A 25,610-nucleotide genomic window follows, 5' to 3' on the forward strand; every position below is an offset into this window, starting at 1 on the left:
GTGGTGTGACTTCAATTTCTGGAAGAAGGTTTTTAGGTCAGTAGCTCTGAAGGTTTTTGTCCAAAAGATAAGGGATGAGCATATCTTGGGAACACGGTGAGAAGGTCACACACTGGCAGCCTCTGTTCCTGGCTTTTGAAAGACAACCTCACTGCCTTAGTAGAGGGATTGTTGCAAGAGGGGAAGAAGTAATTAGCAACTTGTCAAATAACACCTTGGTTAAGTTCTATTAACCCTAAGAGATACCAGCCCTAAATGTAGATTTATGTCATGGACATCAGACACCACTCAGGACCCTGAGACCCTGCCGCAGGTATTTGGACCCCATTCCTAAGGCTCGGTAGGCTTTCCAGGTGGCACTAGTGGTAAAGAACCCACCTCCCAAAGCCCGAAACAAGAGGCGCTTTCGACCTCTGGGTCGGGAAGATCCTTGGAGGAAGGCATGGCAACCCACTACAGTATTCTTGCCTGGAGAATCCTATGGACAGAGGAACCTGGCAGGCTACCATCCATAGGGTTGTAGAGAGTCGGACTCAATTGAAGGAACTCAGCACGCATGCACCCATCAAAGCTCAACAAACAGGCCCCTGTGTCCTCCCCACCTTGCCCTCCCACCTCCTGTTTAATCACAGGGAATGTTCACTCTTTCAGGAGATACAGAGTTTGCTCACCAACTGGAAGGGGCCAGACCTGACCAGCTACGGGGAGCTAGTGCTCGAAGGGACCTTCCGCCTCCAGCGGGCCAAGAATGAGCGGACGCTCTTCCTCTTTGACAAGCTGCTGCTCATCACCAAGAAGAGAGACGACACGTTTACATACAAAGCCCACATCCTGGTAGGTCTGAGTGGGTGTCCTGGGTGGGGACTGGGGGTGCTGGTTCCGCTCCCTTTCGAGCCTGCCTGGCCCTCTCTGCTTGCCCCTCCAGTGCGGCAACCTCATGCTGGTGGAAGTGATCCCAAAGGAGCCCCTCAGCTTCAGCGTCTTCCACTACAAGAACCCCAAGCTGCAGCACACGGTTCAGGTACCAGCGTCCCCCTGCCTCCCTGTGAGGCTCACCCTCGGGTGTGATGAGCATCACGTGCCTGACGGCCTTTCCACGGCTTTCTAGCCACCCTGCATGTGTCCCGTCTGGTCAGAGGTCCTAGGAGTGTCCATGTCTTGTGAGAGGTAGGGTTTCGTGACTGTCCACCTCTCCTCCTGGTAGGCGAAGTCGCAGCAAGACAAGCGCCTGTGGGTTCTGCACCTGAAGAGGCTGATCCTGGAGAATCATGCGGCAAAGATTCCAGCTAAGGTAAGACCATGAGGGCAACGAACAATAAAATGGAAAGGAATTCAGGTCTCAGGAAGACAGCTTGATGGGAATGTGCACTTTCAAAATGAAGACTATTGAAAAAGAAGCTACATAAGGGAACAACTGTACCAGCCATTCATACTGAAAAGATTCATATGCAGAGAGACTCTGCAGAGAGTTTTTGGTTCATTAATGCTGTTGTTGTTTGAAAGAAGAAAAATAAGGGAAAGATTGTAAAAAAATTTTCTAGAGCACTAGTAGAAAATAAGGGAATTATGAGAATTATTCAATACTGTGCTAAGCACCTAGGGTAAATAAAGCTGGCTTAGGTTCTGTGGAAAGCAAGATGCAGACTTGGCCACGAAGGAATCTGCAGACAAGGGAGCTAGTCATATAAATGATGAACTGTTTGCTAAATATGATGAATTAGTAGAGAGATAAACCAAGTATTGTGGATGAGTAAAGTATTCAAGTTTATGGTCGAGTGAGGAGAGGAAAGAAAATGCCTTTTACCTCAGTCTTGGCAGATGAGGAATATTTTTATTAAATGGGGAAAAGAACAAGGGAAACCAAGCTGAGAGAACAGCAGAAACGAAAAACAAAGAGGTGTGAAAAGGGGCCCCGTGTTAAACAGCACACAGACTGTGCTTGAATGGAAGTCCTCAGATTGAATGGTCGGGTTCTCAGGAGATGGAGTAGGGGGTAAGATTAGAAAAGTGGAAAGCAGTCAGCTGACCTTTGAAGGGTTTGAACACAAACACTGAGGAACCTGGATTATTGTAGGGGGAAGCTCCTGAAGCTTTTGGAGGGAGGGGTCTGTGCTGTGGTCTGTGCTGTGTTCTGAGAGTGTCACTTTGGGGGCAGTGTGATGGATAAGCTGGTAGAGCATCACTGGCAGCAGGAAAAGAATTGGCAAGTCTCCATGGTGGGCTGGAAAGGAGAAGAGGGGCACTGCCAGGTAGCAGAAGAGGAGGAGGAGAGGCAGTGTAGGAGAGGAGAGGGAGAAATAAGTCAAGGACGAGTCAGGTGTTGGGCCAAGAGGCTGGTGTCGTAAGTTCCAAGACAGGCTGCCAGGGAGAGGAACCGGTTGGATGGGCCCGAGAGGGAGGCGTGGTGGCCCATCTGCAGGGACAGTTCAGCTGCAGGAGAGACGCAGGTCTCTCCACCCTGGAAGTCACCAAAGCCCAGAGATTTGATAGGAGGGCCCACTTAAATGCATAACGGGAAGACAGACCCTTTAGAATCCAACATCTAAGTGCTCGGCAAGGGGCGGAGGATTTGGAGAAGAACCAAAGAAAGAGTGGCCAAATGAGGCAGTAAGAAAACCGAAGGAGAAAGTGTGGTAACAAAGGAAGGAAAGAACCTCCCTGAGAAAGAGTGGAGTAACCGTCTCAAAGGCCACAGAGATGACAACAGATTCAAACAGAAAAGCAGATATTAGGTTTGGCAACTAAGACATAAGGGGGGGGAGAGAGCAGTGGGTTGAAGATAAATAAGGAACAGACTGGGTGTGGCCTTTTTTTTAAAGCGAAGTTCAGAAGGGACAACCATTGGTAGTTTGAGGAGAGGTAAGAGCAAAGGAGGGCACTTTGCCCTCGTGAAGAATGTCGTGGGCATGTAAGCTGAGGGGATGAGCAAAGGAAGCAGGAGACAGGAAAGATAAGAGGTGGGGCACTCCTTGGAATGTGACTCTGGGGGGATGGAAGGATAGGGACATTCTTAATCCAAAATTTGTGGTGGGGGTGTGTACTGTAAATATAGTCTAATAAAAACATTAGATTGTGAATATAATAATGGGAACTCAAAACTTACTATTTACTGAAAAAAATATGTAAGAACTGCTAATGCACACTTCCATATATAAAAAATGGCTTTTTCAAATTTTAAAAGCTAGAACTAATTCCCTTGGTCTTAGGAACCAAAAATTGGTGCAACTCTATATAAAATTAACAAATCCATTCACCTTCTCTATACTAATTACACTTTTTATATTAACTTTACCAGTAGGTGTAGGGGTTAGTCTTGTCAAGAGTCAGAAACATCTTCCCTGAGCTGGGGGAAGAAGAAAAATAAAGAGAGGATAAACTTTGAGGTGGACTTGAGAGAGCTTAAAGGGTTTGCCTTCACTAAAGTTGCTGGTAATAGCATCTGCTGGGTGAGTGGAAGCAAAGATGGGGCTAGGTGTTCAAGGGCAAGTGGAGAGATTCAGAACACGTGCTAAAGAACACAGACTAGGGACTCCCCTGCTGGTCCAGGGCTAAGACTCTGTGCTCCCAATGCTGGGGGCCTGGGTTTGATCCCTGGTCAAGGAACTAGATCCCACATGCCGCAATTAAGAGTTCCCATGCCACAACTAAAGATCTTGGATTCAGCCGTGGAGATCAGAAATACCATGTCCCATAGCTAAGACCTAGTGCAGCCAAATCAATCAATCAATAATATTTTTTTAAAAAACCACAGGCTAGAGAGTCAGTGGGGATGACTACAGCCATCTGTGAAAGGAATCCTGGACCCCACTGAGGCTGACCACCACGAACCAATGTGATGACTCAGCAACTTCGAAACTAGTGTGAAGAACCCTGGCACACATGGGTTGCCCAAGGCTGGGGACCAGCAGAGCAGTGAGGGGAAAGGTTAACAGAGAAGGCAGAGTGCTAACCAGTATCCAACCTGCAGTGATTGAGCATAATTCCCAGGCTGAGTGGAGCATGAAACCAACCAGGAAAACAGGTGCATGAAGGATGAGTCAGAGAACTGGTTCAGCAAGAGTCTGGGTGGAGAGATGGAAATACAGAGATCTGTCATTGAAGGAGGGACTTCTGGAGTCCTACCTGCAAGGGAGGGCACTTCTGGATGATGATAGGCTCTGGGGGCGGCTGTGATTATGCGTTGCTTGCTGTTCTAGAGTGAAGGGAAAGGTTAGATGTCCTAAAGGATATGAATATCCACGTGTCTGGGGAAGGGGTCTATGCTGGGGCAGGGAGGAGGGAAGTAGAGCAGTAAATGGGACGATGCTCATGAGGGTAGAACTGGGTGGGAAATGACGCGATCTGAGATTTTTGACAAAGAAAGTCTGTTTGCTCCTTGCATACTTTTTGAAAAGTCTTTGAGACTTGTCCTCAGGGGCTGTCAGCAGCGCTTCTGTGCCCAGGAAATGAATGTGCATGGGTGTGGGCTTTGACTGAGGCGTGAGTCTCAGCTCATCAGGGCGTTCCAAGGGGTCAGGTAACTCACGCAGAGAGGTGAATGCATTGTCTTCATACTTAATCATTTGTTTGCTGGCCTCATCTCTTGGAATGCCCTTCTGAGCAATGGCATGTGCCATTCATAAGCCCCACCTGTTGTTCACCTGTCCCTGCGAAAATCAAAACTGCCAAAGGGGTTCTGAAAGGCAGTTATTGGCCATTACAAAATGGAGCTAGCTTACAGAACTTCCTCTTTCTCCCACACTAGGGAGTGTGTATTCCAAGCAGTTTTCCCTTTATATTTTATAAGGGTTAATAGAGTCATGGTAGAATTGTACTTTTTTGTCCCTGACCCTTTTAGGATGTAAACAATCTATTTTTTCAGCTACAAATGCTTGAGCACCATACAGTGTGCTGAGTACTTTATATGCTTATTTCTTCCTTTTAGCAAAATGCCTTCTGCTTAAGGTCTTGTTCTCCCCATTCTAGAGAAATAAAAACAGAGGCTCAGAGATGGAACGTAAACTGCCCTAGTTTATGCAATTAGGGCTAGTTTATGCAATCTGGACTGAGTCCAGATTCAAACCCAGTTCTGCCTGGCCCCAAAGATGGTCTTAACTACATTGTTCCCGGGTAAAATGAAAGCAGTCTTATTTACTATGTTATATCCACTATAAGGTTATGACAATTTTCTATCTTATTTAAGCAGAATTATTACTAATTTGAATTTTTCACTTTTCTCAAGCCTATTTCTTAAATTATTTTCTTAAAGCTTTCAAAAGATATTTACTCTTATTAAATAAAATGCATAATGGGAAAAATATCCAAAAATGTATCGTTGTTCTACTAACAAAACCTCCTTCTGGTCCTTTAATTGTGTGATGGTCCTTGACTGACCCCTAGTGGAAAATGTGGGAATAGTACTTTTTGCTATTAAATGTCAAAGCAAGAAAAAAAAATACTGAGTTCTTAAAGTCAAGCTTATAAATATCAAGAAACTTCCTGGAAGTTAGCCATATGATCCATCTATATATGTGGCATATACACTAACTTTTGTCCAGATTAATTGGGAATAAGGTGCAGGTCGAAACTGTTGGATTTTCTATATACACATGGTTCTGCAAATGCCCTTCACAGAAATTGCGCTAACATTTGTGTCTAAAATTAACTTGACTAGTAACCTCAAACTCTAAATGTATGGTAAAAATATCAGTGTTATAAAAAAGGATAAACATTTGTTTTCTCAAAATTAAGGTGACTGCATCAAGGGGTTTTTTTTTTTTTTTTTTGCCACTTAGCCTAGACATTTTTACTGTGATGTCACATACTGCGACAAAGTAAAATTATTCTGTAAGTTATTCTTAGCATAATATTTGTAGGCTCAGTCACACTACCTTGAAAAATGAAAATGACATTCAAGATGCAAGAAAGCCTACCTTATTTTTTTCTTCTTTGAATCCTCAGGCAAAATAATTCATGTTAAGGCCATTAACTTATCTTTTTATAGTTCCCTAAACATTGATAACATATGATAACAATCATAACCAAAAGAAGCCTCAAAGCAATAAACTTCAGAAGCTCAGGGTTGAGGTGGGGAGAAGGATGTATGTAGAGGAAGCCAGAGTCAAGGTTATCAGGGTCAGTCCCCTGCGGGAGTAGATGGTAACTAGCTGGGTTAAATGGCTGTCATTTGCTACCAGGAGCAAGTATGAAAGGTGGGTCCTGTCTGACCATCTTCAGGTTGAGGGAACTTATGCAGAAATGTGAGAGCACTTGCCTAGTTAAGAGCTAGAGTTGGATCACGGACCGTGTCCTCCAGGGCTCCTCTCCCACACTGCAGCTCTTTCTCCCCCTCAGGATATTCCAGGGGACACAAAAGAGATGGTGGTGCAGGCATGCTGCAGGGAGCTGGGAGAGTCAGCTGATAAGTGCATCATATTTGGAGGGAGGAAAACATAGGAACCGTCCAGCAAGTATTTTGCATTCAGCCCAAAAGAATTACCATGCCCCCGTGTTATGAGGAGGGCTGATGGTGTAGGCTCTGTACCTTGAAACTTTGATTGCATAGACTGAGATTGGATTCAATAGACCAGGGTTGCATAGAAGGAATCTAGACTGTATGATAAGCTGCTCAGCCAAGGTACAGATCCTTTGGTGAAAGTGTCTTTCTCTCTTTCCCTCTGCTTTTCCCTTCCTCCTCCTCCCTCTGTCTTCTCCCCCCTACCCCCACCTTCCCTCCTTTCTTCCTCCCCTTTTTTCTTGCCTGGTGGAGGCTGTAAACTTAGCCCCGGGGCACCAAAGGGACAGCATCTACCACCCACACGAGGATGCTCAACTGTTTGCATCCCTTGAACTCTGTATTAGTGCCTAAAAGAAAGGAGTTTTAGTTTTATAAAAACTTTTCAAAAACCACTCATCCCAGTGGGGTAAAACCTGTCTTGGGATTGGTAGTTTAAACAAGGAACAAACAAAACAGGTCTTTGTAATCATAACTACATCTTCTTTCTTTCAGGCCAAGCAAGCAATACTTGAAATGGACGCCATTCGTAAGTTCTGTTTTCTTACACAATTTGAAATCTCATTGTCCACTTGTATCTATCACATTTTCTATCTTCAGGTTTACAGATGTCAGTTGTCAATTATGAGATGTCAAAACCCAACTGGAAGAAAGTAGCAGCTCTCTATTCACTGTTGTAACAGACAGAGCCAGTTGGACAGTATATTCTCTTTTTAACCCATTGGCTTCTTTCTCCATTGATTTCTCCTGGTTCATCTGTGAGCCGGCCAATGGCTCATCATCACATCTCCACATCAACTCACAGCAAGCTATGCTTCCAGGATCACCTCTTACCCAACCTCCATCACCACCAAAACAATGAAGGTCTCACAATGCATTTCCCACATCAGCCCCATGAGCAAAAAATATATTGATTATCTGTAAGAATCACACTAACTCGATAGGTGTTGGTTCCTGATACAGCTCACATTTCAAGTTACAACTGCCCCACACACGTGACTATGTCTTACACTTCTCGTAGCAGGCAGAGAAAAAATAAAGTGAGATCTTTCCAATAAAATAAGACCTGTTCAAAGCACTTACCACATCCTTGTTACTGCCCAGGTTAAACAGACTTTAAAAAGAAGCAATAGCTTCAAAGACTTACAGCTAAGTCTGACAGAAACTTTTACTGAATACTTCCTACTTTTGAGCAATCTTTCCCCAAGTACAAACATTAATTCACTTAAACAACACCCTCTCTTCCTCCTAGCCTGCTGGTTGTTAATCTCCAGCAGGAAAAGAAAAGAAACGTTACTGAAATAAAGAAATGAGCACCAGCACTGAGATTCCCCCTTGCATGCCCACTGGACCCCACCAGGAAATGATGCAAGATGACCCCATCAGAGAGCTAGGCTGGGGCTCACTGCCCTGTGTTCTCTGAAGCCACTTATTTTATTCAGTAAAAATCTCTTTGAGATTCTTTTTTTTTTTTGGAGGTATAGTTGATTGGTGGCTTAGACAGTTAAGAATCTGCCTGCAGTGTAGGAGACCCAGGTTTGATCCCTGGCTCGGGAAGATCCCCTGGAGAAGGGAATGGCAACCCACTCCAGTATCCTTGCCTGGAGATCCCATGGACGGAGGAGCTTGGCAGGCTACAGTCCATGGAGTCGCAAAAAGTCGGACACAGCTGAGCAACTAACACACTTCCATAGTTGAATTTCAGTATATCATTCCCAGGTATACAACAGTGATTCACAGTTTTAAAGGATTTTACTTTATTTGTAGTTATAAAATATTATCTGTATTCCCTGTGCTGTACAATATATTCGTATAGCTGATTTATCAATATGTATATAATACAAATGGACACTATGTAGAGAAGGTGAGGTCATGGATGGGCATGTGAGAATGAGGAGGAAAGATGGAGACATATGAGGACCCAGAGGGGTCAGCTGTTCAGTCCGAGTCTCTGTGGTGCCATGGGTTAGTGAGTTCAGCTGTTAATTGAAAAGTTGGTGGTTCGAGCCCATCCAGGAACGCTGTGTTTGGGCTTCCTAGGTGGTGGTAGTGGTAAAAAAAAAAAAACACCTACCAATGCAGGAGATAAGAGACACAGGTTTGACCCCTGGCTCAGGAAGATCCCCTGGAGGAGGGTATGGCAACCCACGCCAATATTCTTGCCTGGAGAATCCCACGGACGGAGGAGCCTGGCAGGCCACAGTCCATAGGGTCACAGAGTCAGACAGGACTGAAGTGACTTAGCACGCACAGCTGTTCAACATGAGCGGCTACATTTGACGACATTGTTTGTTTATTGCCAGGCTCTGGGTTAGCTCTTCGACACCAACAAGGACGCTGTGTATGGCACGGGGAGCTCTGCTCAGTGTCGTGTGGCAGCCTGGATGGGAACGGGCTGGGGGGAGGGACACGTGTGTGTGGGCGAGCAGCTGTGCTGTCCACCTGGAACTATAGCATTGTTAGCCAGTTATACTCCAATATAAAAAAATTCAAAATAAATTACAGATAAATTACACAGATAGTAATTACACATTCTTTTTTTAAAAAAAATATGAGGCTTGAGATCTGAGTATAACTAACAAAGAAGAAATAAATAACACAGAAAAATAATAAAGATTCTCTGAGCGCACAGAATGCTGGCAAGCCTCTAACTGGCGTCCTGTGCCTCTCTTCCAGGCCAGGTATATCCACAGCATCCCAGCCGGGGAGAATTACCCTGACTTTGGTCTCAGCTGGCTGTGAACAGGATAGGCCAGTGCACTGGACCAAATGACCTCATTTGGATACCTTTGACTGTGACATTGAAGTCTATGTGGTCTTTATAATCCTCAGACCTTTCTCACACTTCAGACAGACCTAAAGATGCTTAACCTCAATTTGAAGAATACCTGTCTACAGCTATGTCCTAAAATTATTTATCCTCAAGCTTCAGGGTGCAGATGGTCACTGAATATGCTGCAATGCTTTAGACTTAGACCAGATTTTCTTAATCCAAAGTCTGTGTATCCCTTAGATGAAATGAAATGAAAATTCCTTTTCTGAGAAGAGAACTTAAACCATTTAAAGCGTGTCTAGAAAAACGTGGAGGGCAGCTTCCATGGGGTCAGGAAGGGCTTGGCACCCTCCACCACCATGCCAGGCAGAAATGCCTCTTGAAATTGCTCCCCAGATGGAATTCTCCAGGCAGCTGTACCTTGACAGGGTCTCTGATGTGACCCTTTGCTGCAGTTTCTCAGGGGCCTTATTTTTTTATTCTAATGGAATTGTCTGACCTCTGTGGGTCTCAGAGTTGCTGGTGAGTCTGAATGGGTGCCAGACGTTACCACACCTTACACATTTGAACTAACTTTTTAGGAAGGGGAAAGCCAAAGGTTGTAGCTCTTTCTGCCGGAGAGTGAAAAAAGTAATAGTTAGAATACAAGTGAGTGCCTGGGGGTGTGGGAGGGGGTGGAAGTGAGGAATGTGGTTTACCTTGCTAACACATTCCTGCGGGTCCCACAGTAACCACAAAGCCTTGAGATGCATGTTCAACCCCGGTTATGGAAGGAGGAATTCTACCATGTCTGATGAAAAAAAATCCACAGATACCCAGGACGAGTCCTACCTGTTTTCTGAAAAGTCACGGAACAGTGCATTCTTTTTTTTTTTTTTTGATGTATTTATTTTAATTGGAGGCTAATTACTTTACAGTATTGTGGTGGGTTTTGCCATACATCGAAGTGGATCAGCATGGAACACCGCATTCTTATAGACATCTGTGGTTCTTTACAGATTACCCAGGCTTCTGTTACAGTCCCGAGGGAGAGACTTGTGGCTCTCGAAATGGCTCTGCTCCGTATCGGCTGAGAAGGAAATCTGGTAAATAAAATATAATCAGATATAATCAAAATTAAATAATTTGGGGGCACTAGTAATGAAAGTCCCTTTCAGTTAGACAAAAAGGTATTTTCTTTCTGGTTTTTGAACACATCACGAGTTTGATTATCTTTGAGGCTCTCAAGCTTTGGTTCTAAAAGTCTTTCTACTTAACTCTCAATTTTTCAGTTACTATAAAACATGTCAATTAACTAAGTTCACTTTGTATAGTATTTTACCACTGGCATGCAGGTGTTTAAATCCTACTTACTGGCACTGGTGAAAAATTATATCCTGTAAATGACATATACCAAAGCTACTTCAAATCTAAAATTTTAATACACATCTGCTAAACTAGACTTCTTGTGGTATCCCCTTAGCCCTCAGATTTTTCTTTATTTAAGCCAGCATTTACTAAGTTCCTGATTTCCTACACTGTGCTAAGAAAATGTAAAAATAATGCCCATGATTTCTGCTTGCAAGGAGTTTGTAGCCTAGTGGGAGAGTCAAAGAAGGTTGAACAAATAGCAGTTCATACAATGGAGTTTGTAGAAGTTGAATGGAAGTTTTGAAAAGCGGGGGAGACAGAGAGCTGAGCCCTCTAGGAACGACAGAAGATCACACAGAGCAGAGGACCAGGACCCCAGGTAGAATCTGCAGAGCCTGATGGTATGGGGACAACACATTGCAAAGGCCCTGAGACTTCAGCCGACACACCTTGGATCAGACAGCAATTGCCACTTGTTTGGCCCTGGCTGCAAGGTAGGCTGGAGGTGCAGGTGAGCAAGGTAAATGGAAGGAGATGTGACTAGAGTTGCAAATCAGGGCCTGATTATGAAAGGCCAAGTAGGTCAGGCAGAACTTGCAAGTTCAAGCTTGCAAGAACTTGATCTTGCAAGAATGGAAGGATTTTAAGCAATGAGATGTTTTCCTTTTAAAAAGAGAATTCTGGCTCGAGGTGGAAGATGAAGTAGGCAGGGACACTGGGCAGGAGGCTGTTCCTCTAGTCTGTGTGAGAGATGCTAAAGGTTTGGAATAAAATAGGGGTAACTGGGGTGGAACATCAATAGGATCCTGCAAGATTGTGATGGATAAAAATGGGAAAAACTTAAAATCATGTCCTGGTCACTAAGTAGGGAAGATAATGTGAATGACAAACAAGATAAGAAATACAGATGGAGGAGCAGCTGTGGGGGAGACTGGTGAGCTGAGACTGGGATATGCTGAGTTTGCTGGTTCTGTGGTCATGCTGGGGACATATCAGATGGACAGTTGGCCTGTGAGGTCTGAGGCTTGGCATAGGGCTCTGCCAGAAGGAGACTGAACATAATCCTCTTATCAGTTCAGTTCAGTCTCTCAGTTGTGTCCGACTCTTTGCAACCCCATGAACTGCAGCACGCCAGGCCTCCCTGTCCATCACCAACTCTCAGAGTTCACTCAAACTCACATCCATCGAGTCGGTGATGCCATCCAGCCATCTCATCCTTTGTCCCTTCTCCTCCTCCTCCCAATCCCTCCCAGCATCAGAGTCTTTTCCAATGAGTCAACTCTTCCCATGAGGTGGCCAAAGTACTGGAGTTTCAGCTTTAGCATCATTCCCTCCAAAGAAATCCCAGGGCTGATCTCCTTCAGAATGGACTGGTTGGATCTCCTTGCAGTCCAAGGGACTCTCAAGAGTCTTCTCCAACACCACAGTTCAAAAGCATCAATTCTTCGGTGCTCAGCCTTCTTCACAGTCCAACTCTCACATCCATACATGACCACGGGAAAAACCATAGCCTTGACTAGACGGACCTTTGTTGGCAAAGTAATGTGTCTGCTTTTCAATATGCTATCTATATTGGTCATAACTTTTCTTCCAAGGAGTAAGCGTCTTTTAATTTCATGGCTGCAGTCACCATCTGCAGTGATTTTGGAGCCCAGAAAAATAAAGTCAGACATTGTTTCCACTGTTTCCCCATCTATTTCCCATGAAGTGATGGGACCAGAAGCCGTGATTTTCGTTTTCTGAATGTTGAGCTTTAGGCCAACTTTTTCACTCTCCTCTTTCACTTTTATCAAGAGGCTCTTAGTTCCTCTTCACTTTCTGCCATAAGGGTGGTATCATATGCATATCTGAGGTGATTGATATTTCTCCTGGCAATCTTGATTCCAGCTTGTGCTTCTTCCAGCCCAGCGTTTCTCATGATGTACTCTGCATAGAAGTTAAATAAGCAGGGTGACAATATACAGCCTTGACATACTCCTTTTCCTATTTGGAACCAGTCTGTTGTTCCATGTCCAGTTCTAACTGTTGCTTCCTGACCTGCATACAAGTTTCTCAAGGGGCAGGTCAGGTGGTATGGTATTCCCATCTCTTTCAGAATTTTCCACAGTTTGTTGTGATCCACACAGTCAAAGGCTTTGGCATAGTCAATAAAGCAGAAGTAGATGTTTTTCTTGAACTCTCTTGCTTTTTCCATGATCCACCAGATGTTGGCAATTTGATCTCTGGTTCCTCTGCCTTTTCTAAAACCAGCTTGAACATCTGAAAGTTCACAGTTCACATATTGCTGAAGCCTGGCTTGGAGAATTTTGAGCATTACTTTACTAGCATGTGAGATGAGTGCAATTGTGCGGTAGTTTGAGCATTCTTTGGCATTGCCTTTCTTTGGGATTGGAATGAAAACTGACCTTTTCCAGTCCTGTGGCCACTGCTGAGTTTTCCAAATTTGCTGGCATATTGAGTGCAGCACTTTCACAGCATCATCTTTGAGGATTTGAAATAGCTCAGCTGAAATTCCATCACCTCCGCTAGCTTTGTTCGTAGTGATGCTTTCTAAGGCCCACTTGACTTCACATTCCAGGATGTCTGGCTCTAGGTCAGTGATCACACCATCGTGATTATCTTGGTCATGAAGATCTATTTGGTACTGTTTTCTGTGTATTCTTGCCACCTCTTCTTAATATCTTCTGCTTCTGTTAGGTCCATACCATTTCTGTCCTTTATTGTGCCCATCCAGGATGTCTGGCTCTAGGTCAGTGATCACACCATCGTGATTATCTTGGTCGTGAAGATCTTTTTGGTACGCTTCTTCTGTGTATTCTTGCCACCTCTTCTTAATATCTTCTGCTTCTGTTAGGTCCATACCATTTCTGTCCTTTATTGTGCCCATCTTTGCATGAAATGTTCCCTTGGTATCTCTAATTTTCTTGAAGAGATCTCTAGTCTTTCCCATTCTGTTGTTTTCCTCTTTCTTTGCATTGATTGCTGAGGAAGGCTTTCTTATCTCTTCTTGCTATTCTTTGGAACTCTGCATTCAGATGTTTATATCTTTCCTTCTCTCCTTTGCTTTTCACTTCTCTTCTTTTCACAGCTATTTGTAAGGCCTCCCCAGACAGCCATTTTGCTTTTTTGCATTTCTTTTCCATGGGGATGGTCTTGATCCCTGTCTCCTGTACAATGTCATGAACCTCCATCCATAGTTCATCAGGCACTCTATCAGATCTAGGCCCTTAAATCTATTTCTCACTTCCACTGTATAATTGTAAGGGATTTGATTTAGGTCATACCTGAATGGTCTAGTGGTTTTCCCTACTTTCTTCAATTTCAGTCTGAATTTGGCAATAAGGAGTTCATGATCTGAGCCACAGTCAGCTCCCGGTCTTGTTTTTGCTGATTGTATAGAGCTTCTCCATCTTTGGCTGCAAAGAATATAATCAATCTGATTTTGGTGTTGACCATCTGGTGATGTCCATGTGTAGAGTCTTCTCTTGTGTTGTTGGAAGAGGGTGATACTTAAAGCTGAGAACATTGTGCTACTATGGGTTGGGTTGGTTTTCTGTTAGGTGACTCCAGATTGCATAGCTTAGTGTTCATCCTACAGTTTTGATAGAGTGAATGTCTTGCCAAGTATCTCTAAGCAATCAGGATTTAGGTAAGGATGAGGATGGGTAGCTAGCATCTCTGACTCAATGGACATGAATTTGAGCTAACTCCGGGAGATAGCAGAGGACAGAGGAACTTGGTGTGCTGCAGTCTGTGGGGTCACAAAGAGTTGGATACGACTTAGTGACTGAACAATAATAATTACTTATAAAGAAAAAAATCTTGATTTGGTTTGACAAATGATGCTGGCCTTATTTTTCCTCCCAGAACCTTCCTCAAGATCACATAAAGTTTTGAAGACCAGTGGTAAGTCCTAGATCACTTTTTTTTCCATTCCTGTTGATATCCACAAAGTCACACAATATACAGAAAAATCAACACAAGATCAATTACAGATTAGCAGGTTTGATTAATGTCTGTAAGTAATACTGTCCCATTATAAAATGTAAAGCTGAATGACATAAAATGTTTGTAGTATAGATAACAGTGGACATAAAAAGATTAATGCTTGTGAATATTAATGTAAGAAATCCCATTAATAAAAAAGACAAAGGACTTGTATTCCGAAGGCAGATAATATAATCTGGCAGAAACACAAACTGCCAATAAAATTTACAAATGGTCACTCGCATTAGTAATCAGAAAATCATACATACACATGAGATAAACAGAGGTGAGAGAGCTGTGGGCTTGGCCAAAAGAAGAGAAAAACAGGCACTCTGGAGCTATTGGTGTATAAATTTCTGCAGTGATTTTGGAGGAAAATTTGTTAATGCCCACTTAAATTTTAAATGTGCATTTTCCCTTGAACCAACAGTTTCATATTTTCCACTTGTATATGTTTCACAATGTACACTTCCTGTATAGACATACTCACCCAGGGTTCACACATTTATGAGTATTTGTGTTCTTTTTAACAGGATACCACGTAATAAATATATCCATCTAGTGAAAAATGATTTGAAAAGTTATAAATCCCAGAGCACTACATGGAATATTCTGCAGCTGTTAAAAAGAATGATGTACATATCTGTCTACTGACAGGCTTGTGCACATATATTTAGCAGGAAATGCAGTGTTGCATATTGTACCCTTATTATATAAACAGAAGACTGGGATGGGGGGCGGGGTGGGAACAGGACCTGGAAAGATGAATATCAAACTTTTTTGATTGGGGTTGCCTCTGTGGGGTAGAATTTGTGGACAGAGTTCAATCACTTTTTACTTTACATGCTTCTGTAATTAACATATAAAGATGAGACACAGATTATCAGGGTATCATAAGGATATCTATGAGGATGTGGCTAGTAAGTCTCACCCCACAATTCCTCTTGCACCGTCCTTAGCACAGAGCCAAGGTGACCCTTTTGATCAATGCTATAGCTTTCTGTTACAACCGATAAAATGTTTCAAAATTAACAAATATAATCTTATGTTTAAATGATTTTCATGTGTATTTTTTTCAGGTTATATATATTTTGAGGGAAAGCTTTTGAAACTTAATATGAATTAGTCCATTGCTCTCTCAGGGATTAAGGAAGGTACTTAACACTCAGATGTATGTCAAGTTGTTATAGTACAGGATGTGTAACTTGGGTAACTGAGTGGTATTTTCTGAAAATTAGGTCAAAAGAGCCTTGAAACTGGGTTTCACTGGGTTTCAGTGATTAACAATAAGTTTAAAAGTTCTATAAAATCAGTGGTTAGATATGTATGAGATACATTTTTAATCCTCAGACTTTAAAATGTTTTAAATCTTTTGTTTTTCAGAAACAGCACAAGACATTCAAAAGGTAAATGTTATTACATTCCTTATTTTGAAATGTTTACTTTAGGCAGCCTTTATACCTGTCTTCTCCTTAAAAATCTAACCTCCAGTTTATCTTCCAAGTGTTAACAATTACATGTTGAAGTAGATTTAAGTTAGGCCTCTTCCTTCTAAACCCTTGCCCCACCTCCCCACCCCCAGCTTCATCTCTCAGAACCAAGGCGATGATTTCTTCATCCTTCTGCCCCACCTCTCTGCTCAGAAGCTGTAAAGATACCTTAGGATGTAACACCAGCACAGGCTGTGGTCCACTCCATGTTGCCCTGTGCCTGTGTGCATTTTAGACCAAGGGTCTTGCATCCCGAGTATTTGCTCCTTTTTCAAAGCATCAGCCTTTAATCACAAAGATCCCCTTCTAAGAATGCAGTCCTGCTGCTGGTATGAGAGGTGTGATCATATGTGGTATAATAAAACTTCACTATATCAAGTTTTGATTGTTCTTCCTCCAATGAAAGGTTAGAAAAAGGGGGAATAAAAATGGTATGTTTTATTGGAAGATGTATATTCACATTTATTACCTATGAACAATAAATACTGTATCCTGACCAGAGGGAACCATGTCCGAAATGCCTACGGATAGATTGGCTTAACTAACAATTCTTAGAGAACCGATCTTGACTTCTTGCTTTCTGTTTTGTAACGATGTGGCTGTGAAAATCTCCCCCACGACTCCACCTGCCCCACTCCCTTGGCACAGGGCCAGAGTGACCGTGTTAATAAATGATGGATCTTTCAGTCAGGATGTCTAAACATCTAAAAATCGATAGTCTTATGTTTAAATGATTTGCTTAAAATTGGAGCAGGTGGATTTTTTTCAGGTAGTGCATATTTCTGTTTGGAAACTTTTGCAAGTTTATTAACATGAATTGAATCACTGTCCTGAAATATGACATAAGAGATTTTGATTGTTTTTTTAATGCACTTTGTTTTCATAAGCAAACAGCAGAAGGTGGCTGTGCGAGGCAGCCAAACTATGATCACAGAGCAAGCCTGGCTTAGTACCAGGGAGGGGAATCGCTCTATTAGTCCTAGAGATACAATCTCAGGAGCTTCTTGGAAACTTTTCATGATAATGATCAAACCAAGTCTCTATATGGAGACTAACTAAACCTTATGAAACCTGAAGACAAGAAAGAAAGAAAGCACCAATATGCTTTTTTCCTAGTGGTAAAATTCCATCTCCTAACAAAAATGAATGTATATTAAATGCAGAAAAAGACTCAAGAGATAAAGAGATTAACCTTTCTCCCAGAATATACACAGAATGTCCATTCCAAAGCTGTGTCGGTGTGTGTGTGTGTGTGTGTGTGTGTGTGTGTGTGTGTGTGTAGAGAAGGAAAGAGATTTAGCTCACATGTAAACTGAGGATGTCCAAGCTGGCTTTAGAAAAGGCAGAGGAACCAGAGATCAAATTGCCAACATCTGGTGGATCATGGAAAAAGCAAGAGAGTTCCAGAAAAACATCTACTTCTGCTTTATTGACTATGCCAAAGCCTTTGACTGTGTGGATCACAATAAACTGTGGAAAATTCTGAAAGAGATGGGAATACCAGACCACCTGACCTGCCTCTTGAGAAATCTGTATGCAGGTCAGGAAGCAACAGTTAGAACTGGACATGAAACAACAGACTGGTTCCAAATAGGAAAAGGAGTACATCAAGGCTATATATTGTCACCCTGCTTATTTAACTTCTATGCAGAGTACATCATGAGAAACGCTGGGCTGGAAGAACAACAAGCTGGAATCAAAATTGCCGGGAGAAATATCAATCACCTCAGATATGCATATGATACCACCCTTATGGCAGAAAGTGAAGAGGAACTAAGAGCCTCTTGATGAAAGTGAAAGTGGAGAGTGAAAAAGTTGGCTTAAAGCTCAACATTCAGAAAAGGAAGATCATGGCATCCGGTCCCATCACTTCATGGGAAATAGATGGGGAAACAGTGGAAACAGTGTCAGACTTTATTTTTCTGGGCTCCAAAATCACTGCAGATGGTGATTGCAGCCATGAAATTAAAAGATGCTTACTCCTTGGAAGGAAAGTTATGACCAACCTAGATAGCATATTGAAAAGCAGAGACATGACAAAGGTTCGTCTAGTCAAGGCTATGATTTTTCCTGTGGTCATGTATGGATGTGAGAGTTGGACTGTGAAGAAGGCTGAGTGCCAAAGAATTGCTGCTTTTGAACTGTGGTGTTGGAGAAGACTCTTGAGAGTCCCTTGGACTGCAAGGAGATCCAACCAGTCCATCCTGAAGGAGATCAGCCCTGGGATTTCTTTGGAAGGAATGATGCTAAAGCTGAAACTCCAGTACTTTGGCCACCTCATGCAAAGAGTTGACTCATTGGAAAAGACTCTGATGCTGGGAGGGATTGGGGGCAGGAGGAGAAGGGGACGACAGAGGATAAGATGGCTGGATGGCATCACTGACTTAATGGACGTGAGTCTGAGTGAACTCCGGGAGTTAGTGATGGACAGGGAGGCCTGGCGTGCTGCGACTCATGGGATTGCAAAGAGTCAGACATGACTGAGCGACTGAACTGAACTGAACACATCCATATGTGCGTGTATTTGTTTATTCCTAGTCCTCAAGTGGCCACAGTTTTACTATTTGGAAAAAAGTGAACAAAGTACTAAATGACTAATAAGACTTTTTATTGTTAAATCTTTAATAGAAAAATAACATTCAGGATAAAATTATATTCTTGCCCTCGCTGATAGACAGACAGGCAGGTCGGTAGGCAGACAGACATATTAGTAGGTGAATACTCCAAGCTTCCATAGGCAGACAGAATATTAGTAGGTGGATATTCCAAGCTTCCATAAGCCTCTTGTCCTTATCCGTCAGAGGGCAGACAGAATGAAAACCACAGTCATAGAAAATTAACCAAACTGATCACATGGACCACAGCCTTGTTTAACTCAGTGAAACTATGAGCCATGCCATGTAGGGCCACCCAAGATGGACGGGTCATGGTGGAGAGTTCTGATAAAACGTGGTCCACTGGAGAAGGGAATGGCAAACCACATTAGTATTCTTGTCTTGAGAATCCCATGAACAGAATGAAAAGGCAAAAAGATAGGACACTGAAAGATGAACTCCCCAGGTCGGTAGTTGCCCAATATGCTACTGGAGATTAGTGGAGAAATAACTCCAGAAAGAATGAAGAGACAGAGCCAAAGCAAAAACAACACCCAGTTGTGGATTTAATTGGTGATGGAAGTAAAGTCTGATGCTGTAAAGAGCAATATGCATAGGAACCTGAGATATTAGGTCCATGAATCAAGGCATATTGGAAATGGTCAAACAGGAGGTGGCAAAAGTGAATATCAACATTTTAGGAATCAGTGAACTAAAATGGACTGGAATGGATGAATTTAACTCAGATGACCATTATATCCACTACTGTGGGCAAAAATACCTTAAAAGAAATGGAGTAGCTATCATAGTCAACAAAAGAGTCTGAAATGCAGTATTTGGATGCAATCTCAAAAATGACAGAATTATCTCTCTTCATTTCCAAGGCAAGTCATTCAGTATCACAGTAATCCAAGTCTATGTTCCAGCCAGTAATGCTGAAGAAGCTGAAGTTGAACAGTTCTATGAAGACCCACAAAACCTTCTAGAACTAACACCAAAAAAGATGTCCTTTTCATTATAGAAGAATGGAAAGCAAAAGTCGAAAGTCAAGATATACCTGGAGTAACAGGCAAATTTGGCCTTGGAGTACAAAACGAAGCAAGTCAAAGGCTAACACTTTTGCCAAGAGAATGCACTGGTCATAGTAAACACCCTCTTCCAACAACACAAGAGAAGACTGCACATGGACATCACCAGATGGTCAACACCGAAATCAGATTGATTATATTCTTTGCAGCCAAATATGGAGAAGCTCCATACAGTCAGCAAAAACAAGACCAGGAGTTGACTGTGGCTCAGATCATGAATTCCATATTACAAAATTCAGACTTAAATTGAAGAAGGTAGGGAAAACCACTAGATCATTCAGGTTTTACCTAAATCAAATCCATTACAATTATACAGTGAAAATGACAAATAGATTCAAGGGATTAGATCTGATAGAGCGCCTGAAGAACTATGGATGGAGGCTCATGACATTGTACAGGAGGCAGTGATAGAGACCATCCCCAAGAAAAAGAAATGCAAAAAGGCAAAATGGTTGTCTGAGGAGGACTTACAAATAGCTGAGAAAAGAAGAGAAGCGAAAAGACAAAGGAGAAAAGGAAAGATAGACTCATTTGAATGCAGAGTTCCAAAGAATAGAGGGAGAGATAAGAAAGCCTTCCTCAGCGATCAATGCAAAGAAATAGAGGAAAACAATAGAATGGGAAAAACCAGATATCTCTTCAAGAAAATTAGAGATACCAAGGGAACATTTTATGCAAAGATGGGCACAATAAAGGACAGAAATGGTATGGACCTAATAGAAGCAGAAGATATTAAGAAGAGGTGGCAAGAATACACAGAATTATACAAAAAAAGATCTTCATGACCCAGATAACCACGATGGTGTGATCACTCACCTAGAGCCAGACATCCTGGAATGCGAAGTCAAGTGGGCCTTAGGAAGCATCACTATGAACAAAGCTAGTGGAGGTGATAGAATTCCAGTTGAGCTATATCAAATCCTAAAAGATGATGTTGTGAAAGTGCTGCACTCAATATGCTAGCAAATTTGGAAAACTCAGCAGTGGCCACAGGACTGGAAAAGGTCAGGTTTCATTCCAATCTCAGAGAAAGGCAATGCCAAAGAATGTTCAAACTACCGCACAGTTGCACTCATCTCACATGCTAGCAAAGTAATGCTCAAAATTCTCCAAGCCAGGCTTCAACAGTACATGAACCATGAACTTCTAGATGTTCAAGCTGGATTTATCCCGTCAGAAGAGCCAGAGATCAAATTGCCAACATCCACTGGATCACAGAAAAAGCAAGAGAGTTCCAGAAAAACATCTGCTTTATTGACTACACCCAAGCCTTTGACTGTGTGGATCACAACAAACTGTGGAAAATTCTGAAAGAGATGGGAATACCAGCCCACCTGACTTGCCTCCTGAGAAATCTATATGCAGGTCAAGAAGCAATAGCTGAATTGGACATAGAACAACAGACTGGTTCCAATCGGGAAAGGAGTATGTCGAGGCTGTATATTGTCACCCTGCTATTTAACTTATATGCCAGAGTATATCATGAGAAATGCCAGGCTGGATGAAGCACAAGCTGGAAACAAGATTGCCAGGAGAAATATCAATAACCTCAGATATGCAGATGACACCACCCTTATGGCAGAAAGTGAAGAGGAACTAAAAAGCCTATTGATGAAAGTGAAAGTGTCTTAAAGCTCAACATTCAGAAAACGAAGATCATGGCATCCAGTCCCATCACTTCATGGGAAATAGATGGCAAAACAGTGGAAACAGTGACAGACTTCATTTTGGGGGGCTCCAAAATCACTGCAGATGGTGATTGCAGCCATGAAATTAAGACACTTGCTCCTTGGAAGAAAAGCTATGACCAACCTAGACAGCATATTAAAAAGCAGAGGCATGACTTTGTCAGCAAAGGTCCATCTAGTCAAAGCTATGGTTTTTCCAGTGGTCATGTATGGATGTGAGAGTTGGACTATGAACAAAGCTGAGCACCGAAGAATTGATGCTTTTGAACTGTGGTGTTGGAGAAGACTTGTGAGAGTCCCTTGAACTATAAGGAGATCCAGCCAGTCCATCCTAAAGGAAATCAGTCCTGAATGTTCACTGGAAGGACTGATGCTGAAGCTGAAGCTCCAATATTTTGGTAAACTGATTCGAAGAACTAACTCATTGGAAAAGACCCTGATGCTGGGAAAGATTGAGGGCGGGAAGAGAAGGGGATGACAGAGGATGAGATGGTTAGATGACATCACCAATTCAATGGACATGAGCTTGAGTAAGCTTCAAGAGTTGGTGATGGACAGGGAAGCCTGGCGTGCTGCAGTCCATGGAGTCGCAAAGAGTCAGACACGACTGAGCCACTGAACTGAACTGAATATCAAGGTAATAGGTATCCCAGTTTCATTGATCAGTGATGAAAAGTTCTTGTTAATTTGACATTTCCAATAGGTTATGCTAGTGTTTTGACCAGAAAATATGTCGCTGGTAATAATTAGGTTGAACCTGTCCTAACCCTTTCAACTCTTTGAAGCTAATCCCAATACCCACAGAGGATATCAGAGGGCAGTGTGCTCCCTGCATGCACAGTTGAGCTCCATCAGGAAAGGTTCCAAGTTATTAGAGACTCATTGTTCTCTCTGATTAAAAGTCATTAGTGTCACTCGTACTTACTTCCTAACAGACATCTAAATATTAATTAAGTGTATTCTGAAAGAAAGTAAAAATTTCATTAGTTCAATAGTGGATTAAATTAACTTCCTGAAACAAAGGCTCTTTTGCTTAGAATCTATAAACCAAGGCAGTGCAAGTCAGGGTCATGCAGTTTCAGAGATTTAAAAGAAACTCTCAAAGGACATAGTCAGATCACTGACAGAGGTGTTTCTGGTACACCAATAACCAGGATGAGACTGCTAAGGATCAAGCCCCAAAAAGAAACCAGATACCATGGCCCTTGACACCTATATATGTTCATTTGTATAATATTATTTTCCAAGAGCATATCAAAATGATTTGAAGTATCTGACAGTTTTCTGTATTTAGCTGATTCCCTGCAGTGGGGTAAGGTGACCTGGGTTTGCATCCTAGCCTTTCCACTGACGAGGGAGAGTTAAGTTACTGAACCCTAAGAGCCTAAATGTGCTTACTGTGAAACTGGTACGTGCGTGCCTGTTTGCTACGTTGCTTCAGTCATGTCCACCTCTTTGCGACCCTATGACTGTAGCCCACCAGGCTCCTCTGTCCATGGGATTCTCCAGGCAAGAATACTGGAGTGGGTTGCCATGCCCTGCTCCAGAGAATCTTCCTGACCCAGGGATTGAACCTGCATCTCCTGCAACTCCTGCTTTGCAGGCGGATTCTTTACCACTGAAACTGGTACAATCATATCCACTTCAAAGAGTGATTATGAACATGCAGTTTGGAGAACGTCTTCAAATAGCTGAGCCTGCTGCTGCTGCTATGTCGCTTCAGTTGTGTCCGACTCTGTGCGACCCCATAGACGGCAGCCCACCAGGCTCCCCCGTCCCTGGGATTCTCCAGGCAAGAACATTGGAGTGGGTTGCCATTTCCTTCTCCAATGCATGAAAGTGAAAAGTCAAAGTGAAGTCGCTCAGTCATGTCCGACTCTTAGCGACCCCATGGACTGCAGCCCACCAGGCTCCTTGGTCCATGGGATTTTCCAGGCAAGAGTACTGGAGTGGGGTGCCATTGCCTTCTCCGATAGCTGAGCCTATTTCTCAGTAAACATCAGTTCCTGTCCTTTCTGCCCCTACTGCAAAATATCCAATGTGCTTTCAATTCAGTTAAAAATCAACCATGTGTCCTGATGATTTTCTTTAAGAATATCACGTCTAGGGGGAAAGACAATGTGTAAATACAGGAGACTATTCTGAATTACGTGACCTGTCGGGGGTAATTCAATCGGTATGTTTCTCTCATCCTCAGGTTTCCAGAGAGGAAGGGTCTCCCCAGTTGACTTCAGCAGGGCCCTCTCCTGCCCAGCGGAACAGTCAGCCAAGCAGTTCGACCATCCTGAGCGTGCTTCGTGGGGGTGGGGCTGTCAGAAACATCTGGACCGACCACCAGATCCGCCAAGCCCTGTTTCCCAGCCGAAGGTCGCAGGAGAACGAGGAGGATGAAGACGACTATCAGATGTTCCTGCCATCCTTCTCCTCCTCGGATCTGAACTCAGCCCAGCTGTGTGAAGATGGTACTTCTAGTCGACCTTGCAGTTGGCACATGGGACAAATTGAGTCCTCCGAGACCTCCAGCTCTGGCCACAGGATTGTGCGGCGGGCCAGCAGTGCTGGCGAGAGCAACACGTGTCCCCCTGACATAAGAACTAGGGACAGTGGTGGTTCTCAGTACAGCTCCCGGAGGGAACTGCAGGGTGACCCTAAAACAGAGGGGCAGGACGGGACAACTCCCTACGGGTCCTCTATAGAGTTGACTATAGATGACATAGACCATGTCTATGACAACATAAGTTACGAGGACTTGAAACTGATGGTTGCTAAACGCGAAGACGCTGAAGTCAGTCCCCAGAAACCAGTCAGGGACTCTGTTCGCCCCAAGAGCACCCCAGAGCTGGCCTTCTCCAAGAAGCCAGCGGGGCCTGAGGAGGAGAGCACATTGCACCCCAGGAGAGATGGAGCCCTCCCGGCCGGGGAGGCCTGGAACCAAAGCATGCACGACCTCCAGGTGATGGAGGAGAATGTCTATGACACCATTGCGCTCCCGGAGGCGCCCTCCCGGGACTTCAAGGGCAGCAGCCCGAAGCGTTCTGCAAGGAGCACCTTCCTGGGCTTGGAGGCCGACTTGGGGTGCTGTGATAGTCTGCGGGCCTCTGCTTCCCAGGACAGCCTCCAGTTCAGTGAGGACGAGGGGCCCTACCCGCCAGGCTCCTCTGATAACGATTATCTGAGTTTGCTCTATAACTCCTTCGGCTGCAACTTGGCCCTAGCGGATCGGTCCATCTCTGATAAACTGTCTGAAGAAGTAGATGAAATCTGGAATGACTTGGAAAATTACATCAAGAAAAACGAAGTCAAAGCCAGAAACCGGCTCCTGGCCGCGTTTCCGGTTAGCAAAGATGACGTGCAGGAGCGGCCGCTGGCGGGCAGTGCCCCGGAGCTGAGCGCGCGCTCCCCGCTCTCGCTGGCCGCGGGCCGGGCTCTCCTCGCGCCGCCAGCAGACAGGCCCGGGCCAGCCCCCTGCGCCCTGGACCGAGCCCCAGCCTCCAAAGACAGCTCCTGCCTGAGTCTCCACCGGCTGTCGCTGGCCAGTGACCTGCCGCCCGCAGAGAGTCCCTATGATGTGGCCGGCGGCAGCCTGTCCTCAGCGGACCTAGAGAACCCTGAGCCCGGGCTGGACAATGTAGACAAGACCAGGAGCAGGGTTTTCCTGATGGCCAGGCAGTACAGTCAGAAGATCAAGAAGGCAAATCAGCTGCTAAAAGTGAAAAACCCAGAGCTGGAACAGACGCTCAGTAGCCAGCCGCAGAAGCCCGCGTCCAAGGACCTGGCGGCCATCCTAGAAGAGAAGAGGCAGGGCGGGCCCGCCATCGGTAGGTCCCAAGCAGCCCTTCTCTTTCCGAGGACCGGCAGAGAGTCGCGCTCAGGTTCTAAATGCCCCTAGCACTGTGAGGATGCTGCTACCCCGATGTTCATTCTCACAGCGAGACCACAGGCTCACTGACACGCAGACGAAGCACCCACCCCATCACACCAGTGGGTCTGGAGGGGTTCCTGGTGTCTGTGACGTCATCACTCCAGATATACTGTTTGAAGCAGCTTTGTCTAATTTAATCTAAGGTTGAAAAATAGCCTTCAGTTTCACTGGTGGCATCTACAGCTTTTTCCCTGTGCATCAGTGTGTTAGAAGGAGTGGCTGGGT

General features: G+C 43.9%; 1 protein-coding gene across 7 annotated transcripts in view; it reads left to right on the forward strand.

Moving 5' to 3' along the window:
- The window catches only part of PLEKHG1 (pleckstrin homology and RhoGEF domain containing G1), a 248,994-nt gene that overhangs the window by 212,867 nt on the left and 10,517 nt on the right, over positions 1–25,610 (forward strand). For all 7 annotated transcript variants that reach the window (XM_070796369.1, XM_019967594.2, XM_070796368.1 and 4 more), the window contains 8 exons: positions 652–834; positions 926–1,021; positions 1,205–1,291; positions 6,989–7,022; positions 10,265–10,351; positions 14,484–14,522; positions 15,987–16,009; positions 23,661–25,281. In XM_070796369.1, the coding sequence (XP_070652470.1) occupies positions 652–834; positions 926–1,021; positions 1,205–1,291; positions 6,989–7,022; positions 10,265–10,351; positions 14,484–14,522; positions 15,987–16,009; positions 23,661–25,281 (2,170 nt within the window). The remainder of the gene's footprint in view (positions 1–651; positions 835–925; positions 1,022–1,204; positions 1,292–6,988; positions 7,023–10,264; positions 10,352–14,483; positions 14,523–15,986; positions 16,010–23,660; positions 25,282–25,610) is intronic.

The sequence above is a fragment of the Bos indicus genome, chromosome 9, assembly GCF_029378745.1.
Source record: "Bos indicus isolate NIAB-ARS_2022 breed Sahiwal x Tharparkar chromosome 9, NIAB-ARS_B.indTharparkar_mat_pri_1.0, whole genome shotgun sequence".
Taxonomy (NCBI): domain Eukaryota; kingdom Metazoa; phylum Chordata; class Mammalia; order Artiodactyla; family Bovidae; genus Bos; species Bos indicus.